At 43.5% G+C, this 23,787-nt stretch overlaps 1 protein-coding gene across 1 annotated transcript; it reads left to right on the top strand.

The window, feature by feature from the left end:
- The first annotated feature begins 13,729 nt into the window (after nt 1-13,729).
- Nucleotides 13,730-14,746, top strand: LOC146397166 (olfactory receptor 13A1-like). The gene has a single exon (XM_084997514.1). It carries the CDS (start codon nt 13,730-13,732, stop codon nt 14,744-14,746), a length of 1,017 nt encoding a protein of 338 aa, XP_084853640.1.
- Nucleotides 14,747-23,787: the final 9,041 nt, after the last annotated feature.

Genomic DNA, 23,787 nt, shown 5'->3' with positions numbered 1-23,787 from the left:
TTTGGGGGACAGAATAGTTCATACTACTCCTTTATGACTGTCTCTAGATCTGTGGTGTCTGCTGTAATGTCTCCCCCTTCAATTATTTGAGTTCTCTCTTTTTTCCTGGTCTAGCTAATAGCTTTTAATTTTGTTGTTCATTTTTTAAAGAAATAGCTCTTAGGTTTGTTATATTTCCTATTGTCTTTCAAGGCCATATTCATTTTTTGCTGCTCACATCTTTAACATTTCCTTCCTCTGTATCTTTGGGCTACGTTTGTTGTTTTTTAGACTTCCTGGTTAGGTCATTTATCTGCATTAACTCTTCTTTCAATGTTGGTAGAATTCACTTATGGCACCAACTGGTGCTGGGCTTTTGTTTGCCGGGAGTTTTTAAATTACTGATTCAATTTCATTACTGGTAATCTGACTGGTCATAATTACTATTTCTTGCAGGATTCAGTTGTGGGAGATTGTACATTTTTAAGTATTTTGTTGTTGTTGTTATTGTCATTACTCTAAGAGACAGATATGAGAAAATACTGCAGTGGTTTATGTCCGAGAGGTTTTGGCCTATGTTTTCCTCTAGGAGTTTTATAGTATCTAGGTCTTTCATCCATTTGGAGTTTATTTTTATGTAAGGGTTAAGAATTGTCCTAATTTTATTCTTTTCCATGTGGCTGTCCAGTTTTCCCAGCACCACTCATTGAACAAGCTGTCCTTTCTCCATTGTATAGTCTTGCCTCCTTTGTCACAGATTAGTTGGCTGTAGGTGCATGGGTTTAATCCTGGGCTTTCTATCCTGTTCCACTGATCTATATTTCTGTCTCTGGGCCAGTACCATGCGGTTTTGATGACTGTTGCTTTGTAGTATAATCTGAAGACCGGAGGCCTGATTCCTCCAGCTCCATTTTTCGTTTTCAGGATGTCTTTGGATATTCTGGGTCTTTTGTGCTTCCAAACAAACTTTAAAATATTTGGTTTGAGTTCTGTGAAAAATGTCCTTGGTAATTTGCTAGGGATTGCATTGCATCTGTAGATTGCCTTGGGTAGTATAGTCATTTTGATAATATTAATTCTTCCAATCCACCAGCATGGGATATCTTTCCATCTGTTTGTGTCATCTTTGATTTCTTTCATCAGCATCTTGTAGTTTTCAGAGTACAGGTCTTTTGTCTCTTCAGGTAGGTTTACTCCTAGGTATTTTAATCTTTTGGATGTGATGGTAAATGGGATTGCTTCCCTAATTTCCTTTTCTGCTCTTTCATTGTTAGTGTATAGAAATGCCGTCAATTTCTGTGTGTTAATTTTGTATCCTGTGACTTTGCCAAATTTGTGGGTGAGATCTAACAGTTTTCTGGTAGAGTCTTTAGGATTCTCTAGGTATGGTATCATGTCATCTGCAAATAGGGATAGATTTACTTCTTCCTTTCCAATTTGGAATCCTTTTATTTCTTTTACTTCTCTGATTGCTGTGGCTAGGACTTCCAACACTGTGTTGAAGAGTAGTGTCGAGAGCGGACATCCTTGTCTTGTTTGTGCTCTCAGCAGGAATTCTTTCAGCTTTTCACCATTGAGAATGATGTTTGCTGTGGGTTTGTCATATATGGCCTTTATCATGCTGAGGTAGGTTCCCGTTATGCCCACTTTCTGAAGGGTTTTTATCAGAAATGGGTGTTGGATTTTGTCAAAGGCTTTTTCCACATCTATTGAGAGGATCATATGGTTTCTATTCTTCAGTTTGTTAATATGGTGTATCACACTGATGGATTTGCGGATATTGAAGAACCCTTGCATCCCTGGGATAAATCCCACTTGATCATGATGTACAATCCTCTTAGTGTATTGTTGGATGCGGTTTGCTAGTATTTTGTTGAGGATTTTTGCATCAATGTTCATCAGTGAAATCGGCCTGTGGTTTTCTTTGTTTGTGGTATCTTTGTCTGGTTTTGGTATCAGGGTGATGGTGGCCTCATAGAATGAGTTTGGGAGTGTCCCTTCCTCTGCAATTTTTTGAAATCGTTTCAGAAGGAGAGGTGTTAGCTCTTCTCTAAATGTTTGATAGAATTCGCCTGTGAAGCCATCTGGTCCTGGACTTTTGTTTGTTGGAAGTTTTTTAATCACAGTTTCAATTTCAGTTCTTGTGATGGGTCCATTCATCTTTTCTATTTCATCTTGGTTTAGTCTTGGAAGATTGTACTTTTCTAAGAATTTGTCCATTTCTTCTAGGTTTTCTGTTTTATTGGTGTATAGTTGCATACAGTAGTCTCTTATGATCCTTTGTATTTCTGTGATGTCCGTTGTTACCTCTCCTTTTTCATTTCTAACTTTATTGATTTGAGTCCTCTCTCTTTTTTGCTTGATAAGTCTGTCTAGGGGCTTATCAATTTTGTTGATCTTTTCGAAGAACCAGCTTTTCATTTCACTGATCTTTTCTATGGTTTTCTTTGTTTCTATTTCATGGATTTCTGCTCTGATCTTTCTGATTTCTTTCCTTCTACTAACTTTAGGTCTTGTCTGTTCTTCTCTCTCGAGCTGCTTTAGATGTAAAGTTAGCTTGTTTATTTGAGCATTTTCTTGTTTCCGGAGGTGGGCTTGTATCGCTATAAACTTTCCTCTTAGAACGGCTTTTGCTGCATCCCATAGGTGTTGGGGTGTCGTATCTTTGCTGTCATTTGCTGCCAGGTATTTTTTAATTTCCTCTTTGATTTCGTCAGTGAGCCATTGGTTGTTTCGTAGCATGTTGTTTAGTCTCCACCTGTTTGTGTTTTTTGCAGTTTTTTCCTTGTTGTTGATTTCTGGTCGTATAGCATTGTGGTCAGAAAAGATGCTTGAAATGATTTCAATTTTCTTAAAGTGAGTGATGTTGGACTTGTAGCCCAGGATATGATCCGTCATAGAGAATGTTCCATGTGCACTTAGAAGAATGTGTATTCTGTTGCGTTTGGATGGAATGTCCTATAAATATCTCTTACGTCCATCTGGTTTAATGCATCATTCAGGGCCTGTGTTTCCTTATTGATTTTCTGTCTGGTTGACCTGTCCGTTGCTGTAAGTGGGATGTTAAAATCCCCCACTATGATTGTGTTATTGTTGATTCCTCCTTTTAAGGTTGTTGACAGTTGCCTTATATATTGTGGTGACCCTGTGTTGGGTGCGTAGATATTTAAAATTGTTGTATCATCTTCTTGGATTGATCGTTTGATCATTATGTAATGTCCTTCATTGTCCCTTAAAATAGTCTTCATTTTAGAGTCTGCTTTGTCTGATGTGAGTATTGCTACTCCAGCTTTCTTTTGATCCCCGTTTGTGTGAAATATTTTCTTCCATCCTCTCACTTTCCATTTGTATGTGTCCCTAGAAGTGAAGTGGGTCTCTTGAAGACAGCATATACATGGGTCTTGTTTTTGTATCCATTCAGCCAGTCTATGTCTTTTGGTTGAGGCGTTTAGTCCATTACCATTTCAGGTAACTATTGATATGTATGTTCTTATTGCCACTTTATTAATTGATTTGGATTTGCTTTTGTTGCTCTTTTTTCTTTCCTTCTTCTCTTGTTCTTTTCTGCCTAGAGAAGTTCCTTTAGTGTTTGTTGTAAGGCTGGTTTCGTGTTGCTGAATTCTCTCAGCTTTTGCTTATCTGTGAAGGTTTTGATTTCTCCTTCAAATCTGAATGAGAGCCTTGCTGGGTAGAGTAGTCTTGGTTGGAGGTTTTTTCCTTTCATCATGTTGAGTATAGCATGCCACTCCCTTCTGGCCTGCAGAGTTTCTGCTGAAAAATCTGCTGATAACCTTATCAGGGTTCCCTTGTATGTTATTTGTGTCTTTTCCCTAGCTGCTTTCAAGATTTTGCCTTTGTCTTTAATTTTGGTCAGTTTGATTAATATGTGTCTTGGGGTATTCTTCCTTGGGTTTATTTTATATGGTCCTCGTTTTGCTTCCTGGATTTGAGTGAGTGATTCCTTTTCCATGTTAGGGAAGTTTTCAGCTATTATCTCTTGGAATATATTTTCTGTCTCCTTCTCTCTCTCTTCTCCTTCTGGCACTCCTATAATATGGATGTTGGTGTGTTTAATGTTGTCCGAGACTTCTCCGAGACTCTCTTTATTTGTTTTCAGTCTTTTTTCTCTTTTCTCTTCCCTATCTGTAACTTCCACTAATCTGTCCTCCACCTCACTTATTTGTTCTTCTGCCTGTTGTATTCTGCTCTTAGCTGCTTCTAGTGAGTTTTTTGTTTCAGTTATTGTATTTTGCATCTCTTCTTGTTTAAGTTTGATATCTTGTCTCCCTTTGGTCAGTGTTTCCTGTAAGTTATCCATCTTTGCCTCCAGTTTATTTCCAAAGTCTTGCATCATCTTCAGCATCAACAGTCTAAAGTCTTCTTCCTGGAGGCTGAGAATTTCCTCATGGCTTATCTGATTATCTGGGGTTTTTCCTTTCTCCCTTATCAGAGTTATAGTCCTTTGTCTTTTCATTTTTATAGGTTTTTGGTGTGGTGACCTTCTTACAGGTAATAGAGTTGTAGCTTCTCTTACTTCTGGTGTCTGCCCCCTGTGGCTGAAGTTTATATGGGGGCTTACTGTAGGCTTCCTGATGGGAGGGGCTGATGCCTGCCCCTGGTAGGTGGAGCTGATTCTAATCCCTCTGGTGGGTGGGGTTTAGTCTCAGGATGGGATTAGAGGCAGCTGTGTGCCTGAGGGGTCTTTAGGTAGCCTGTTTACTGAGGGGTGGGGCTGTAATCCCACCTAAATTTTTGTTTGCCCTGGGGTTTCTCAGCAGCTGACTGATGGGTGAGGCCAGATTTTCCCAAAATGACCACCTCCAGAGAAAGGCACTGCTGCTGAATATTCCTTAGAACTTTGCTTTCAATGTCCTTCCCTCACAACAAGCCACATTCACCTCTGTTTTCCCAGGATGTCCTCCAAGAACTGCAGTCATGTTTGGCCCAGATTCCCCTGGAGACTTTGCTTTACCCTGGGACTCAGTGCACGTGAAAGTCTGTGTGCCTTTTAAGAATGGGGTCTCTGTTTCCCCCAGTCCTGTGGAGCTCCTGCACACAAGCCTCACTGGCCTTCAATGCTAGATGCTCCGGAGCTCTTTCTCCCTGTGCCAGATCCAAACACGTGACAGTTTGATGTGGGGCTCAGAACTCTCACTCCTGTATGTGAGTCTCTGTGAACCAGTTAGTTTCCAGTCTGTGGTGCTTTCCACCTGAGAGGTATGGGGTTGTTTATATCATGAAATCGCCCCTCCTACCACTTGATTTGTCCTCCTCTTTTTCTTCTGGAGTAGGGTATCTTTTTTAAGGTTTCTGGTCCATTTGGGTGAAGAGTGCTCAGTCTTTAGTTGTGAATTTTGTTGTTTTTAGGAGAGAAGTTGAGCTCCAGTCCTTCTATGCCACCATCTTAATCCCGTCCTGCATGTGGTTATTCAGTTTTCCAAGCACCAGTTTTCTTTTTTTTTTTTGTGAAAAGTTTGTTGAAGTGTAGTTGACTTATAATGTGATAACTGCTGCTGCACAAGAGAGTGATTCAATTTTATATGCGAACACATCCATTCACTTTCAGATTCTTTTCCCACATAGATAATCACAGAAAATTGAGTAGAGTCCTCTGTACTATATAGCAGTTATGTTTCCAAGAACATACTTTTTTCAATTGTATATTCTTGGATCCTTTGTCATAAATTAATTGACCATATATGGAGGGTTTTTTTTTTCTAGGCTGTGTATTGTCTCCTACTGATCTGTTTGTATGCCAGTGTCATTCTATTTTGATTACTATAGCTTTGCAATATAGACAACTCAAGGAGGGTGATGCCTATTTTTGTTCTTCTTTCTCAAGATTGCTTTGGCTATTCAGGGTATTTTTGGTTGGTAGAAATTTTAATCCTTTTTTCATATTCCTATGAAAACAATATTTTAACAATAAAATGGTTAACACCTCTGAGATTTTTTTTTTTTTGGATGTGTTCCATGGTGTTAAAAAATATAAAATAAGAACTTTATACAGTTTAAGGCAAATGGGCTATAGAATGAAAAGCTTTTGCAATGATTCTCTCAGAATTAAACTATTAGTAGTCATAAAAAGAAAACTTAAAGTTTTGCCTATGTTCTCTTCCAGGAGTTTGATGGTGTCTTGCCTTCTATTTAAGTCTTTCAGTCATTTTGAGTTTATTTTCATGCCTGGTGTGAGGGGGTGTTCTAGTTTCATTGATTTGCATGTGGCTGTCCAGGTTTCCCAGCCATTCTTGCTGAATAGACTTTCTTTTTCCCATTTTACGCTCTTGCCTCCTTCGTCAAAGATTAATTGACCATAGGTGTAAGGGATTTTTTCTGGGTTCTCTATTCTGTTCCATTGGTCTATATGTCTGTTTTGGTACCAGTACCACACCATTTTGATGACTGTGGCTTTGTAATATTGCCTGAGGTCTGGGAGAGTTATGCCTCCTGCTTTTTTTTTTTTTTCCCCCTCAGTATTGCTTTGGCAATTCTGGGCCTTTTGTGGTTCCATATAAATTTTTGGATTGTTTGTTCTAGTTCTGTGAAAACTGTCATGGGTAATTTGAGAAGGATCACATTGAATCTGTAGATTGCTTTGGGTAGTACGAACATTTTTACAAAAATATGAATTTTTCCAACCCAGGAGCATGGAATATCTTTCCCTTTCTTTACATCCACTTTAATTTCCTTGATTACTGTTTTGTAGTTCTCAGCATGTAAGTCCTTTGCCTCCTTGGACTTGGTCAAGTGTATTCAAAGGTATTTGATTTTTTGGGGTGCAATGTTAAAAGACATTGTGTATTCCTTTGTGTATTCCATTGTGTTTGGGTATTCCTTTCCTAATGTTTCATTGTTAGTATACAGAAATGCAACTGACGTCTGAATGTAAATCTTATATCCTGCTACTTTGCTGAATTTGTTGATCAGTTCAAGTAGTTTTTGGGTGGAGTCCTTAGGGTTTTCTATGTATAGCATCATCTCTCCTGCATTTGGTGACAGCTTTATCTGTTCTCTTCCTGTTTGGATGCCTTTTATTTCTTTTGTTTGTCTGATTGCTGTGGCTGGGACTTCCAGTACTATGTTGAGGAGCAGTGGTGAGAGTGGGCATCCCTATCGTTCTCCATATTTGAGTGGGAAGGCTTTCAATCTTTCTCCCTTGAGTACTACCTTTGCTGTGGGTTTGTCATAAATGGCTTTGATTATGTTCAGGAATGTTCCCTCTATACCCACTTTGGTGAGAGTTTTGATCATGAATGGATGTTGGACTTTGTCAAATGCTTTCTCTGCATCTATTGAGATGATCATGTGGTTTTGACTTTTCTTTTGTTAATGTGGTGTCTGATGGTGATTGATTTGTGTATGTTGAACCCTCCTTGTGAACCTGGGATGAACCCAACCTGGTCATGGTGTATAATTTCTTTGATATGTTGTTGGATTCGGTTGGCTAAGATTTTGTTGAGAATTTTTGAGTTTTATTCATCAAAGTTATTGGCCTATATTTGTTTTGGGGTTTTTTGGGTTTTGGTTTTGGTTTTGGTTGTTTTTTTTTTATTATTTTTTAGTGGTATCTTTGTCTGGTTTTGGACTTAGGGTGATGGTAGCATCATAGAATATCTTTGGGAATGTTCCTTCCTCTTCAACCTTTTGAAAAAGTTTAAGGAGGATGGGCACCAGATCCTCTTGTTAAATTTGGAAGAATTCACCTGTGAAGCCATCTGGTCCTGGGCCTTTATTTGTAGGGAGTGTTTTTATGGCATATTCATTTTCATGTCTAGTGATCGGTCTGTTCCATTGGTCTATTTCTTCTTGATTCAGGTTTGGTTTTCTGTAAGATTCTGGAAAGTTGTCCATTTCTTCCAGATTGTCAAATTTGTTAGCATCAATTGTTCATAGGATTCTTGTGTGGTTTTTTTGTCTTTCTGCAGTATCCACTGTGATTTCTCCTTTTTCATTTATTTTGTTTATTTGGGTGCTTTCTCTCCGCTTCTTGGTGAGTCTAGACAGAGGAGTGTCTATTTTGTTTGCCTTTTCAAAGAACCAGCTCTTGGTTTTATTGATCTTTCCCTATTGTTCGTTCTCCCGTGAGTACTACATTTGCTGTGGGTTTATCATAAATGGCTTTGATTATATTCAGGAATGTTCCCTCTATACCCACTTTGCCCTTGCCTTTTCTTAAGTCCCACAGCTTTTGTTCTATTTTTCTCTTCTAGAGGTTTTATCATTTCACATTTTATATTTAAGTCCATGATCCTTTTGGAATTCATTTTTAAAATAAGGTATGAAATTTCTTTTTTACTTAACCTTTTTTTTAATCAGCATACCCGTGGCATCTGGAAGCTCCCAGGCTAGGTCGAATTAGAACTCTAGCTGCCAGCCCCCACCACAGCCACAGCAACACAGGATATGAGCTGCATCTGTGATCTACACCACAGTTCATGGCAAGGTGGATCCTTAAACCACTGAGTGAAGCCAGGGATTTAACACACATCCTCACGGATACTAATCAGAATAGCTACCACTGAGCCATGTTGGGAATTCATGGTAGTTCTCTTTCATTTTCTGAGGAGCCTCTATACCGGTTTCCACAGTGGCTGCACCAATTTACATTTCCACCACCAGGGGGCCCAGATTCCCTTTTCTCCAGACCCTTGCCAACACTTCCTATTTCTCGTCTTTTTCATGACAGGCATTCTAGCAGGTGTGAGGTGATAGTTTTGTTGTTTTGATTTGTGTCTTCCCTGATGATTAATGATTCATGGGCCTGTTGGCCACCATATGTCTTCTTTGGGGAAAATGTCTGTTTAGGTCCTCTGCCCTCTTTTAAGTTGGATTGTTTGTTTGCTGTTGAGTTGTAGGAGTTCTTCATGTATTTTGGATATTCACACCTCATCAGATATGTTATTTGCAAATATGTTCTCCCATTTTATAATGTGCCTTTTCCTTTTGTTGATTATTTCCTTTGCACAGCAGCAACATTTCAGTTGCATGTAGTCCCGCTTCTGTATTTTTGCCGTTGTTGCTTCTTGGTGTCAAATCCTAAGAACCATTGTCAAGACTGACGGCAAGGAGCTTTTGGCCTGGGTTTCCTTCCAGGAGTTTAGTGGCTTTAGGTCTTATGTCCAAGTCTTTAATCCATTTTGAGTTAACTTTGTGTGTGTGGTGTAAGATGGTGTTTTACTCTTTTGCGTGTGGTTGTTCAGTTTTCCCAGCACCATTTTGCTTTTTTCTTTCTTTTTTTCTTTAAAGTTTTGTTGAGGCATCAGTGATTATACTATTGTGATGATTTCTGCTGCACAACAGAGTGATTCAGTTATACATGTCAACACATCCATTCACTCTCAGATTCTTTTCCCACATGGATAATCACAGAAAATTGAGTCGAGTCCTCTGTACTATACAGCAGTCATGTTTCCAAGAACACATTTTTTCTTTTTTTTTTCTGTCTTTTTTTTTTTTTTTTTTTTTTTTTTTGTATTTTTGCTCTTTCTTGGGCCGCTCCCTTGGCATATGGAGGTTCCCAGGCTAGGGGTTGAATCGCAGCTGTAGCCACCGGCCTACGCCAGAGCCACAGCAATGCGGGATCCGAGCCGTGTCTGCAACCTACACCACAGCTCACGGCAACGCCGGATCAGTAACCCACTGAGCAAGGGCAGGGACCAAACCCACAACCTCGTGGTTCCTAGTCAGATTCGTTAACCACTGCGCCACGACGGGAACTCCAGAACACATTTTTTTCAATTGTATATTCTTGGATCCTCTGTCATAAATTAATTGACCATATATGTGAGGCTTTATTTCTGGGCTGTCTGTTGTCTCCTACTGATCTATATATCTGTTTTTATGCCAATATCATACTGTTTTGATTACCACGGCTTTGCCGTAGACACTGAACTCAAGAAGCGTGATGCCTCTTTTTTTGTTCTTCTTTCTCAAGATTGCTTTGGCTACTCTGGGTCTTTTTTGGTCCGTACACGTTTTAATACTTTTCGTCATATTCCCCTGAAAAAAAAAAAAAACGTTTTAATAATGAAGTGGTTAAAACCTCTGAGAGTGGTTTTTTGGAGGTGTTTCATGGTATTAAAAATACAAAACAAGGTCTGAGTAAGATTCAAGGTGAATGGGCTATAGAATGAAAAGCTTTTGCTGCCCTTTTCTCAGAATTAATCTATCAGTAGTGATAAAAAGAAAAGCTAAAGTTCGAGTGTGATCCTGGGTCAGGAACTGAACCAAGAACCTCAGGTGTTTGATAAGATGTAATTCTCCCCCAAACTCTATAAGGCATTTATTATTGCCTCCAGTTTCCATGTAAGGAAATGGGGCACGTGGGAGTTTGATAAAACATACGTAATAGTCCCTCACATCTTTATGTACCTGGGAGTTAATGTTCTTTTTAAATTTCCATAGCATATTTGAAAAAACCTGACCATGCCCAAACTAATGATGTTTAACCAAAAGTGATTGTGAGAAGATACTTGCAAAGTGTGTGGAGCAGCATCTGGCTGAGAACAGACCCCGCAAGCGGTGGGGCCACAGGGAAACCTCAGTAAGGTCGCAAAGGAAACCCCCTCTAGTCACGACCTTTGTGGTTGGTGGTCGTCAGAGCTCCAGGCCAGCGAGGGTTGGCCGTCGGGGTAATGTTGGGGTCAGGGCTCCCGGGGGCGGATAGGAGAATTTCAGGTCTAACTGTTCTCTGTGGGGAGGTGGGAAGGGGGCACTGATGAAGGGGTAATGAGGGGCTTTGGCCCAGGGAGGAGGGAAGCCCCCACCCCCCCGGCCAGAATCTGCCAGCAGCTGAGGGAGGACCTGGGTGGTGAGTGGGAAGGTGGGGGTGGAAGTCACACTTTCTTCCTCTGCTTCCCCCTTGACCCCATTTGTTACCAGGCCCAGGAAACACCTGCTTCCTACACATGCTGCTGCTCCAGGTGAGGGTCCCAGCCTTTGTCGAGCGGCTCCTTGAAATGCCGTTTGCTTGTCATCTTTGCAAGAGCCACTGACCTAAGTGATTCACACAGCAGGTGATGCTGAATCATATTTAACTATCTTTTAATATCCCAGAGGCAGACTCACCAAAGGTACAGGCAAACTTAGAGCAGCTGTAAACATTCTTTTCTCCCCCTCTGAAATCGGCCCCCTTTGCCATCAGTGGCAACAAAGAAATGAATGCCCGTTTTAAGCACAGGTTATATTCAGTGGAGACAATAATGCCAAAGGCAGGGCCTTGGTGCCACCACTGGGAATCTCCTCCTATCAGGAGCCGAGTTATTTATTGTTGGTGTTCCCAGTTCCTAATGTTCACGGAGACTGCCTTCCTCCTTTTACTGGCAGGGGCCTGGTGAGAGCCAACACGGCCTGGAGCCTGGGCCCACACCAGGAAGGGGGGACGGTGCCCCAGCCCCTGAGAGGACCAGGGTTGTCCTGGGCCCCAGGTGGCAGAAGGAGGTCCCAGGGGTTTTCCAGGTAATTTGCAGCTGATGTTGGGTTGCAAAGATTGTGGAACCTCAGCAGAGAGCTGCCCCCTCGTGCTGTGTTCACGCTGACCCCTCCCACCTGGAGCCCCAGCCCATGTGGCACCTGGCACCCTGGCCCTTCTCGGTACCTGTCGGGGTCCTTTTCCTGCTTGCTCTGGGGCTTGTGCCCACAGGGACCTTGTTTAGTTCCAGGAGGGCACGACTGCCTCCTGAGAGCCAGGCCTGGTGGTGCTCTGAGCTCCCCAGAGCCTCAGTGTCACCTGAGGAGACAGACTCCTCTTAAAGGTCAACAGCAGACAAAGGAGCCACTGACCTGGAGCCAACGCTTTAGCCTCACGCTACATCTCACGTTCCAGCAGAGGGAGAATTTCCCAAGTCTTTCCAGGAGGATGTAAATCTCATCTACTCAGACAGGAGACAAGCAGGGGCACGTCCCTTCTGCACACAGTGAGTTGCCTTCCGTCCTGAGCTCTTCTTGCCCTGCGACTGTCTTCCCTACTTTTCCTTTTGATGTTTCTGCAAAAGCCAGATTTGTTTTGGCCCTGACCTATTTTATCGTGGAGAACACGATACCCAAATTGCTTTGCTTGTGTCTTCTGCCACCTCAGTCTGAAACTGTGAAGTCCCCAGGAACGTCCAGCAAGTCCGTGACCTGCCTGTGCCCCAGATCAGTAGGAGGAAGGAACTCAGAAGTGGTTCACTTTCTAAACTGATCAGAATCTTTAAGAGAAACCAGAGCCCAAGGCCCTGACACAGCAAGGATCTGGTAGTAGCCGGGTTCCTGTGGATCAGGTGTGAGGCTTGGAGAGCAGCCAGCCAACACAGGGGGTCAGGTGCCCAGGCTACTGGAGGGGACTCAGGGGGCTCAGATGTGCAGCAGGAGGGGGTTGTGGCAATTCCTGCCCACATGGAACAGGTCTTGGGCAAGTGCTGAGAAGCAGTGTGTGCTGTGTAGCAATTACAGGGCCAGCAGTGACCAGCAGGCAGGAAGCCCACCCTGCTGACCCATGGGCATTTCGATGCTGTGGAGGTGGAGCAAAGCGGGTGAGAGGATTAGACAGGTGGCAGTTGGGGCTGTCAGGAGCCCAGAGCCTTCCGACCAGGACTCCCCCGCAGATATATCTGAGGACAGAATTCTGTAAAAACATGTCTTTGCTCAAATTCTACCAGGAAAGGACAAGCCTTCCAGAGTTGCTGACACTTGTTTCCAGGTAGCCCACAGCCTTCATGAACCCCCAGGGCAGGGTGTGAGCCTTCTGAACAGACATCCCCCTGGGCTCCCTGGAGCCAGCAATACAGAGGGAGTTGGGACCAGCCTCCCACCCGACTCTGGTGCATTGATCCAGTTGCTCCAGGGGCACAAGGAAAACGGTCTCCTCTAGTAGGTGCAGCCTGTCCCACCCAGGGAGGCCCAGGCGTCCCAGAAGGGTTGGGAAACAGGTGTGCAGGGCTGGGTGAGGGGGCTTGGTAGCTGAAGCCCTTATAACATATACGCTGGGGTCCCGGGATATGCTGAGCGGAGTGTGTGCCTACCTTTGCTGTATCTCAGCTCCTGGCCTGGCCCAACACTCAGTGTGGGGAGTTTCTTGGCCAGCTCAGGAGCAAGGGATGGAATTACAACCAGGACCCAGCTGACCCACACTCCTCTGGCTCACAGGGCCTCCCTCCCTGGGGATGCAGCTTGGAGTGGTCCAGGCAGAGCCGGGCAGCTGTGGTTTCAAAGAAAGGGCTGTGGCCAGGTCAATACACAGCCAACTCTGACAACTGATGGGGACCTTCACTTGGTACCTGGGCCAAACCCAGGCTGAGCCCCCAAACACTCGCACCCCACCCCGACTCTGTATTCCCTGCCTGAGCACCCATTTTGCTGCCACCAAGAGTGAGAATTCCCTCCTGGTCTGGAGGCCTGACTCCGGCTGATGGGTTTTCCTTTAGGGAATCAGGAATCCTGTGCTGGCTTGTGAACGGGGACAAGCCCACATGGTAACAGGCTCAGCTCACCTGCAACAGAGAGCTTCCAGGTGTGTGGATCCTGTTGGACATGCCCCACATCAAGATAGGAAGGCTCACGGTGCCCCTCCTGTGTGGCTCAGGGAGCGATGCAGGCTCTCGTGGAGCTGGGGCGGGTTGTGGGGTAGTAGGGGCCACCAGGGGGTCCAGAGTGGAGTTAGTTCTCTGCATGTCTCCCTGGGCACAGGGACCTTGCCTGATGTCTTAATTATGTGCTTTCTGCAACAGAGCTGCCAACACCACACACTCTCTCAGCACCGCCCCACCGCCCCATGCCTCCCTGGGCCGGGCTGGCTGTTTCCCAGAGGCTGCAGGGGCTCACCCCCCAGATGACTGCAAACAACGGCATCGCCATGGAGGAATTTGTCCTGCAGAGCTTCTCGGAGGAGCCTGGGCCACGCATTCTCTTCCTGGCCATGTTCCTCCTCCTTTACCTGGGGGCTCTTGCAGGGAACGCCCTCATTGTCACCGCCATCAGCTTGCACCCAGGCCTCCATACCCCAATGTACTTCTTTCTCACCAACCTGGCCATTTTAGACATCGTCTGCACCTCTACGGTTGTCCCCAAATTGCTGGAGAACCTGGCACTCAAGGGTGGCACCATCACCTACCAGGGCTGCATGACCCAACTCTTCTTCCTGACCTGGTGTTTAGGGGCGGAGCTCCTGCTGCTGACGGTCATGGCCTATGACCGCTACGTGGCCATCTGCCGCCCGCTGCACTACAGCAGGCTGATGGGCCGGCCGGTCTGTGCTCTGCTGGCAGGCAGCGTGTGGGCAATCACTGTGCTCAACACTTCTGTGCACACAGGGCTAATGACAAGGCTGATGTTCTGCGGCCACAATCAGATCCAGCATTTTCTCTGTGAAATCCCCACGCTGCTGCTGCTCTCCTGCAGCCCGACCACCCTGAACAATGTCATGATGATCCTGGCGGACGTGTACTTTGGAGTGGTCAACTTTCTGCTCACCCTGGCGTCCTACGCCTACATCATCGCCAGCATCATGCGCATGCGCTCCGCCACGGGCAGGCAGCGGGCCTTCTCTACTTGCTCCTCCCACCTCTTGGTGGTCACCTTGTACTACTCCACGGTCATCTACACCTACATCCTCCCGGGCTCTGGCTCCTCCCTGGAAAACGGCAAAGTGGTTGCCGTGCTGTACACGGCAGTCAGCCCCACCCTGAACCCCCTCATCTACTCGCTGCGGAACAAGGATGTCAAAGTGGCCCTCGGGAAGGTGTTTTCCTGCATCCGTGGCCGGCATGGACCTTGCAGGCTCACGGGCTAATTTGATAGTAAGACGCGGAGAGTCTGAAGTGAGAATCAAAGAGCAAGAAGGAAGTTAATGTGATACACTTAGGTGATATGCGCTGTCCGGCAGGAACTGCCGGTTTTCCAGGTGGCTCTGAACTAAGCCTTCCAAGGCCCTAAATGTGGATGCTGTCGGGGCTGCAGGAGGAAGGAGGCAGGGGAGACCCAGCAGGGGCAGGAGGAAGAGCAGGACGCTGGGCCGAGTGGCCCACCCAGAACCTTGCAGCCTGGTTTTCCCAGCACCTGGCACCTGGAACCTTGCCTGAGGGGTGCTGCTGGCCCCTTCCCATTCCAGAGCTGGGCTCCAGCGGTGAGAGAGTGCCCAGAGTCTGGCTGGCCCAGTGTGCACACTGCCTGGCACATTCTGGCATGGGCAGGTCCCTGTATCCTGCTCTGGGCCACATCACCCAGAGCCTGATTCTCCCACCAGACTCCTGTTGGTGGGAGGTCCTGGTTCTGGCACCACAGAGACTGTGACACATGGTGGCATCCAGCCTTCCACCTAAGGACCTGCAGCAAGAGGGGCGCTTCTACTTATTTTTCTCCTTTCAGAAAAGGGCACATTCATCCTTTTACCAGGAGACAGTGCCAGGGCAGGAAAGGGTTGTTTTTGCTTCTTCGCACAGAGCACTGCGGCTTATTATGTTAGGGGCCCCTTTCCTCCTCAGTCTCCTCGTTGTTATTTGTCCCACCCTCTGTGCTGGCCCCTGAGATTTGGTGTGCTTCATGGCTTCATGCGAGCCCCTCCTTTCCTTTAAGCCCATAATAAAAGCTGCATTTCTTCTTAATATTTGCCAGTGGTCTCCAAATATAGAGCTACAGTCAGAGCCTCACCTCTGAAACCCAGAGCATTGCCGTAACTGCTTAGCTGACACTTAGCCAACAGAGGCATCCCTCACACACCTGGAGGTCCTTTAGGACCTCACTCAACAGGTACAGGCCACATATTCAGCCCTCAACCCCATCCAGGCAGAAGAACCACAGCTGTGTTTAAGAGTATATTTATTCATTCTTTCAGCTTTATTGAGTTATAATTGACACATAGGTCTCTGTAAGTGTGTGTGCAGCATCGTGGGTTGACATACGCCTATTGTGAAATAATTGCCACAGTGAGTTTAGTTAATATCTAGCATTTCATAAAGATACAGACAAAAATGAAAAAAGAAAGAAAGAAAGTGTTTGTTTTTCCTTGTGATCAGAAGTTTTAAGATCTGGAGTTCCATCTGTGGTGCAGTGGGTTAAAAGTCAGATTGCAGTCGCTCAGGTCACTGTGGAGGTTCAGGTTCAATCCCTGGCCCAGGAACTTCCATATTCTATGGGTGTGGTCTTTAAAAAAAGAGCTTTTAAGTGCTTTTCTCCTCAACCTTTAAACACACACTGTTAAGTACAGTCACCATGTTGTATGTTACATCCCCAGTACTTGTTCACCTTATGAGTGGAATTTGCAACTCTTTGTCTCCTTCATTCCCTTCTTTCAACCCAATTCCTGCCTCTGGTGACTTCAAACCTGATCTCTTTTTTCTATGTATTTTCTTTTTGTTTGTTTGTTTATTTATTTATTTATTTATGAATTAAGAGTTCTTCATTCGCCCACATAGCAGTGCCAGGGCAAACCCTGCCTGACCACAGGGAGTGCGCCTCCACCACAAAAAAGAAAAAAACAAGTGGGACGAAGAAGCTCAGGGACCACCCCCAGTTAAAGGAACAGGAGCGCACACCTAAAGCTGTCAACAATGAAACAGACCTCTGCAGTGTGACAGACTTGGAGTTCAAAAGGGAGATGGTGATGATACTGAAGGAATTAAGAGAAGACACGAACAGTAACACAGACCCCCTCAGAAAGGAACTAGAAAATAGAAGGAGGAGCCAAGAAAAACTAGAAAATTCATTTGCAGAGATACAAATGGAGCTAAGGGCAGTAAAAACCAGAATGAATGATGCAGAGGAATGAATTAGTGATGTGGAGGATAGACTAATGGAGATCACTCAGTCAGGACAGCGGACAGAAAGCCAAATGAAAAAACATGGAAGCAACAGAGGAGAACTATGGGATAATATAAAGTGGGCCAATCTATGCATAATAGGAATTCCAGAAGGAGAAGAAAAGGAAAGGGGATTGAAAATACATTTGAGGAAATTATCACTGGAAACTTTCCAAATCTAAAGGATTCTGATTTCAAGATACGGGAAGCACAGAGCGCCCCAAACAAGTTGAACCCAAATAGACCCACACCAAGACACATTGTAATAAAAGTGGCAAAAGTTAATGATGAATAGAGGCCTCTAAAGGCAGTAAGAGAAAAGCAAAGTGTCAATTATAAGGGCACCCCCATAAGGCTATCAGCTGATTTCTCTACAGAAACTCCACAGGCCAGGAGGGAATGGCAAGAGATATTTAAAGCACTGAAAGGAAAGTATATGCAACCTAGAGTACTCTATCCAGCAAGAATATCATTTAAAATGGAAGGGGAAATAAAAAATTTCTCCAACCAACAAAAGATAAGAGGACACAGCAATACAAAACCCATTCTAAAACAAATACTGAAAGGGCTTCTCTAAGTTAAAAGAAAAAGGAAGAACTAGGATGGAGGAAACCACAAACAAGAGCAATCAAATAAGGCAGCATACAGATGTAATCTTGAAGATGTTTAAAATAAAAAAGACATCGAAATCATAAAATGTGGGCAAGGGAAGTAAGGAAATAAAGAGATTCGTTTTTACTTTTCCTTTTTTAAAAATTTTATTATGGTAATGAAGTGTTTGAACCTATAGGACTATCAGGCTAACACACACAAATATAGGAAGAGGTTAACATACTTAAAATCAGGGCAAGCACAAATCAGAACCGAATATGAATTCACAAAAAAATGAAAAAAGTACTCAAGCAGAAAATGAATGGAGACCATCCAACCAAAAAAAAAAAAAAAAAAAAAAAAAAAAAAAAAAAAAAAGAAGAAAAGAAAAAAGAAAGGGAGAATGGAGAATCATAGAATCAACTGGAAAACGAGGTTAAAATGGCAATAAATAAGCATCTATCAATTATCACCTTAAATGTCAATAGACTGAATGCTGTAATCAAAAGACACAGAGTGGCAGATTGGATAAGAAAAGCAAAAACCTCCAATCTGCTGTCTACAAGAGACTCACCTTAGGACAAAGGACACATACAGATTGAAAGTGAGGGGGTGGGAAAAGATATTTCATGCCAGTGGACAAGACAGGAAAGAAGGAGTTGCAACACTCTATCAGACAAACCAGACTTTAAAACAAAGGCCATAAAGAAGGACAAAGAAGGACACTATTTAATGGCTAAAGGATCCATCCAAGAAGAGGCTATTACAAACATCAACATACATGCCCCAAATATAGGAGCACCCAGATACATACAGCAATTACTAACAGACATAAAAGGAGAAATTGATGGGAATACAGTCATAGTAGGAGACTTTAACACTCCACTCACATCAATGGACAGATCCTCTAGACAGAAAATCAATAAGGCAACAGAGATCCTAAAGGAAACAATAGAAAAGTTAGACTTAATTGACATCTTCAGGACATTACATCCAAAAAAATCAGAATACACATTCTTCTCAAGTGCGCATGGAACATTCTCAAGAATCGACCACCTATTGGGACACAAAGCTAACCTCAACAAATTTAGGAGTATAGAAATTATTTCAAGTATCTTCTCTGGCCACAATGGCATGAAACTAGAAATCAACCACAGGAAAAGAAATGAGAAAAAACCAACTACATGGAGACCAAAAAACATGCTACTAAGAAACCAAAGGGTCAATGAGGAAATCAAGAAAGAAATTAAAAAATACCTCGAGACAAATGATAACAAAGACAGGATATAAGATTAACATTCAGAGGTCAGTTGCATTTCTGTATACCAGCAATGAAATATTAGAAAAGGAATACAAAAACACGATACCTTTTAAAATTGCACCTCACAAAATCAAATACCTCGGAATACACATGACAAAGTCCAAGGAGGGAAAGGACTTACATGCTGAGAAGTATAAAACATTAATCAAGGAAATTAAAGTGGATGTAAAGAAATGGAAAGATATTCCATGCTCCTGGGTTGGAAAAATTCATATTTTTGTAAAAATGTTCGTACTACCCAAAGCAATCTACAGATTCAATGCGATCCCTCTCAAAGTACCCATGACAGTTTTCACAGATCTAGAACAAACAATCCAAAAATTTATGTGGAACCACAAAGGACCCAGAATTGCCAAAGCAATCCTGAGAAACAAAAACCAAGCAGGAGGCATAACTCTCCCAGACCTCAAGCAATATTACAAAGCCGCAGTCATCAAAATGGTGTGGTACTGGTACCAAAACAAACATATAGACCAATGGAGCAGAATAGAGAACCCAGAAATGAGCCCTGACACCTATGGTCAATTAATCTTTGACGAAGGAGGCAAGAGCATAAAATGGGAAAAAGAAAGTCTATTCAGCAAGAATGGCTGGGAAACCTGGAGAGCTGCATGCAAATCAATGAAACTAGAACACCCCCTCACACCAGGCATGAAAATAAACTCAAAATGACTGAAAGACTTAAATAGAAGGCAAGACACCATCAAACTCCTGGAAGAGAACATAGGCAAAACTTTAAGTTTTCTTTTTATGACTACTAAGAGTTTAATTCTGAGAGAATCATTGCAAAAGCTTTTCATTCTATAGCCCATTTGCCTTAAACTGTATAAAGTTCTTATTTTATATTTTTTAACACCATGGAACACATCCAAAAAAAAAATCTCAGAGGTGTTAACCATTTTATTGTTAAAATATTGTTTTCATAGGAATATGACAAAAAGTATTAAAATTTGTACCGACCAAAAATACCCTGAATAGCCAAAGCAATCTTGAGAAAGAAGAACAAAAATAGGCATCACTCTCCTTGAGTTGTCTATATTGCACAGCTATAGTAATCAAAATAGAATGACACTGGCATACAAACAGATCAGTAGGAGACAATACACAGCCTAGAAAAAAAAAACCCCTCCATATATGGTCAATAAATTTATGACAAAGGATCCAAGAATATACAATTGAAAAAAGTATGTTCTTGGAAACATGACTGCTATATAGTACAGAGGACTCTACTCAATTTTCTGTGATTATCCATGTGAGAAAAGAATCTGAAAGTGAATGGATGTGTTCGCATATAAAATTGAATCACTCTGTTGTGCAGCAGCAGTTATCACAACATTATAAGTCAACTACACTTCAACAAAACTTTTTATAAAAAAAAAAAGAAAACTGGTGCTGGGAAAACTGCACAACCACATGCAAAAGAATAAAACACCATCTTACACCTCACACTCAAACTTAACTCAAAATGGATTAAAGACCTGGACATAAGATCTAAAGCCACTAAACTCCTGGAAGGAAACCCAGGCTGACAGCTCCTTGACATTAGCCTCGACAACAGTTTTTTGGATTTGACACCCAAAAGGCAACAAAAGCAAAAATATCAACTGGGAGTACATTCAACTAAAATGTTTCAGCACTGCAAGGAAACAATCAATAAAAGGAAAAGACAACCTACCAAATGGGAGAAAACTTTTGCAAATAATATATCTGATACGGAGTGAATATCCAAAATATATATATATATAGAGAGAGAGAGAGAGAGGAGACAAGACTGTGGAGGAGAGGGGGACACACTCGCCCTCTCCCACAATCACAACAAAAAAAGCACATCTGCAGGATAAATGACTCACACAGAACAGCAACCAATCACTGGCAGAGGAACCTAAACTCCAATAATGGCAAGAAGTTCATGACATTACTAGGCAAAACAACAGAAAAGAGGAGAGACAGAGAAGGTGAATCCAAGCTGGACAGGTGCTCCCGAAAGGGAACGGAGGAGGAGAAAGGGATCCCGCACCCTGGAAAGTCACCTACTCAGGGGAAAGATCAAAGAAACTGGAGGAATCTCCAGATGCAGTGAAGAGTGTAGCAGTAAGTTGGAGTTCTGAAAAGCAGATCGAGAACTGAATGGACCATCTAAACTAAGGGGAGAGTCACCAAAACTTGAGACGCCTGGGTTGGGGCTGGGCACCAAGTCCTCGGCTCCAGAGGTTAGTCCTCGAGAATGGGTTGGGGGGGTGGGGCGGACTGCTTGGGAGGTCTAGAAACCGATCTGTCAAGTTTGGCGGGGCAGAGACTGCCTGGGAGACTAGAAAACAAAGCTGTTGCAGAGGAAGGGAGCAATATTCTAGGGGTGGGGAAGTGGAAAGCCGCATCAGAGGGAACCTGGGAGAAGAGCCTGGTCTGCGCCCATGCTGGGGAGGGGAGAGAAGAAGGGGTGGGTCCCCATAGAATACTCCCTGCACCACAGCAAGCTTACAGGCCCGCTAGCTAGCAGAAAGCTGTGCTTCCCAGTACATCCCCTCCCCCCACCCCCACCACCCCCTACGGGTCGCTGGACCTGGGGCTGCCTGCCATTCAGGAGGGCTGGCCTCAACAATTGCCTGAAGCCTACCACCACAGGGTCTGTCCCTGCACAGGTCTGCTTGCCCTTTGGAGGGGCTACACCCCTGCAGAGCAGCACCAAACACCACCAGCCTCCAAGAAAAGGCCTGCAGCCCAGAAAAGGTAAAACAAGCCTAGCCAGGCTGTGAAAAGATCTGCCTAATTCTCAGACGATCTCTCTGAGTTGGGCTGCCCTGGGAGACGGAGGAGCCTCTTGGGTTTTCAGCAGCCCTGCTACCTGCCCAAGACCCCAGGGGGTGCCAAGACCTAGCGGATCAGCTGCATAGGACTGCCAGCTCCAGGCAGGACCCCCTGCAGCCCAGAAAAACTGCAACAAGCCTGGCCAGGCCGTGAAAAGATCTCAGATGGTCTTTCTGAGTCGGGCTGCCCTGGGGAGGAGCCTCTTGGGATGGCAGCGGCCCAGCTAGCTGCCCAAATCCTGAGGGGGTGCCACACTCTTGCAGAACAGCTGCAAAGGACTGCCAGCTCTCTGCAGGACCCCCTGCGGCCCAGAAAAGCTACAACAAGCTTGGCCAAACTGTGAAAAGATCTGCCTACATTCTCAGGCCATCCTTCTGAGTTGGGCTGCCCTAGGGAAGAGCCTCTTAGGTTCTCAGTGACCCAGGTAGCTGCTCCAGCCCTCAGGGGATGCTGCTCTCCTGAGGAACAGATGCCCTACACCGCCAACCCGCTGCAAGAACCCCACAGCCTAAAAACACCAGAGCAAGCTCTGCATGACTGAGTGAAATCTGCTGCCATCGTGATGTGGACCTCCCAGTCCTGTCTGCCCTCAGGAAGTCCTCCTTTGCTTCAAAGAAACCCTGTTAGCCCCATCAACACTCCAGAAAAGCCACACTGCCTCAAAAAAGACTGACCAACAACGCCAGCCCTCAGGAAACATTCCACGACAGACAAGGCAAACACTGCCTGGTCACGGAGAGTACAACTCCCTCAGGAGAAAGAAAACAACAAGCAAGATGAAGAAGCTGAGAAACCACCCCCAGTCAAACCAACAGGAGAACTCACCCCAAACAGTCAACAATGAAACAGATCTCTGCAGTCCAACAGACCTGGAGTTCAAAAGAGAAATAGTGAAAATACTGAAGGAATTAAGAGAAGATATGAACAGTAATGCAAATACCCTCAGAAAGGAACTAGAAAATATAAGGAGGAGCCAAGAAAAACTAGAACATTCATTTGCAGAGATGCAAACTGAACTAAGGGCAGTAAAAACCAGAATGAATCATGCAGAAGAACGAATCACTGATATGGAAGATAGAGTAATGGAAATCACCCAATCCGGTCAGCAGACAGAAAACCAAATAAAAAAACTGGAAAGCAATATAAGAGACCTATGGGATAATATAAAGCGGGCCAATCTATGCATAATAGGAATTCCAGAAGGAGTAGAAAAAGATAAGGGAATGGAAAATATATTTGAAGAAATTATTGCTGGAAACTTCCCAAATCTAAAGGATACTGGGTTCAAGATACAGGAAGCACAGAGGGCCCCAAACAAACTGAACCCAAATAGACCCACACCAAGACACAGCATAATAAAAATGGCAAAAGTTAGTGACAAAGAGAGGCCTCTAATGGCAGCAAGAGAAAAGCAGAATGTTACCTACAAGGGAACCCCCATAAGATTATCAGCTGATTTCTCTACAGAAACACTACAGGCCATGAGGGAATGGCAAGAGATATTTAAAGTGCTAAAATGAAGAAATATTCAACCTAGAATACTCTATCCAGCAAGAATATCATTTAAAATAGAAGGGGAAATAACAAATTTCTTCCAACAAACAAAAGCTTAAAGAATACAGCAACACAAAACCCAGGTTAAAGGAAATACTGAAAGGGCTTCTCTAAACCAAAAAGAAAGGAAGGAAAGGGAAGGAAAAAAAAGAAGAAGAAGAGGAAGAACTAGGACTGAGGAAACCGCAATCAGAGAGGAGTCACTCAAATAAGCCAGCATACAGATTTAATCATGAACATGCTTCAAACAAAATAAAATTAAAAAGAAAAAAATAAAAAAGTCATCAAAACCATAAAATGTGGGCAAGGGATGTTAGGAAATAAATAACCCTTTTTGTTTGTTTGTTTGTATGTTTCTCTTCTTAATTTTAATATAGTAATGAAGTGTTTGAACCTACAGGACAATCAGGCTAAAACACACAATCATAGGAAGGGGTTAGCATACTTAAAAAACAGGGCAACCACAAGCCAAAACCAAATATTGCATTCCCAAAAAAATGAAAAAAAAACAAACAAACCACTCAAGCAGATAATAACAGGAGACCATCCAACCAAAAAAATAAAAAAAGAAAATAAAAAAAGAAAGGAAGAATGGAGAACCATAGAATCAACTGGAACACGAGGTTCAAAATGGCAATAAATAATCATCTATCAATTATCACCTTAAATGTCAATGGATCGAATGCCCCAATCAAAAGACACAGAGTGGCTGAGTGGATAAAAAGGCAAAAACCTTCAATATGCTGCCTACAAGAAATTCACCTT

The sequence above is a fragment of the Sus scrofa genome, chromosome 14 (assembly GCF_054392235.1).
Source record: "Sus scrofa isolate SSC_HxYL_T2T_F1_AM1 chromosome 14, Sscrofa_HxYL_maternal_Yorkshire_Landrace_v2.0, whole genome shotgun sequence".
NCBI classification, from domain to species: domain Eukaryota; kingdom Metazoa; phylum Chordata; class Mammalia; order Artiodactyla; family Suidae; genus Sus; species Sus scrofa.
This window is presented reverse-complemented; position numbering and strand designations above follow the sequence as displayed.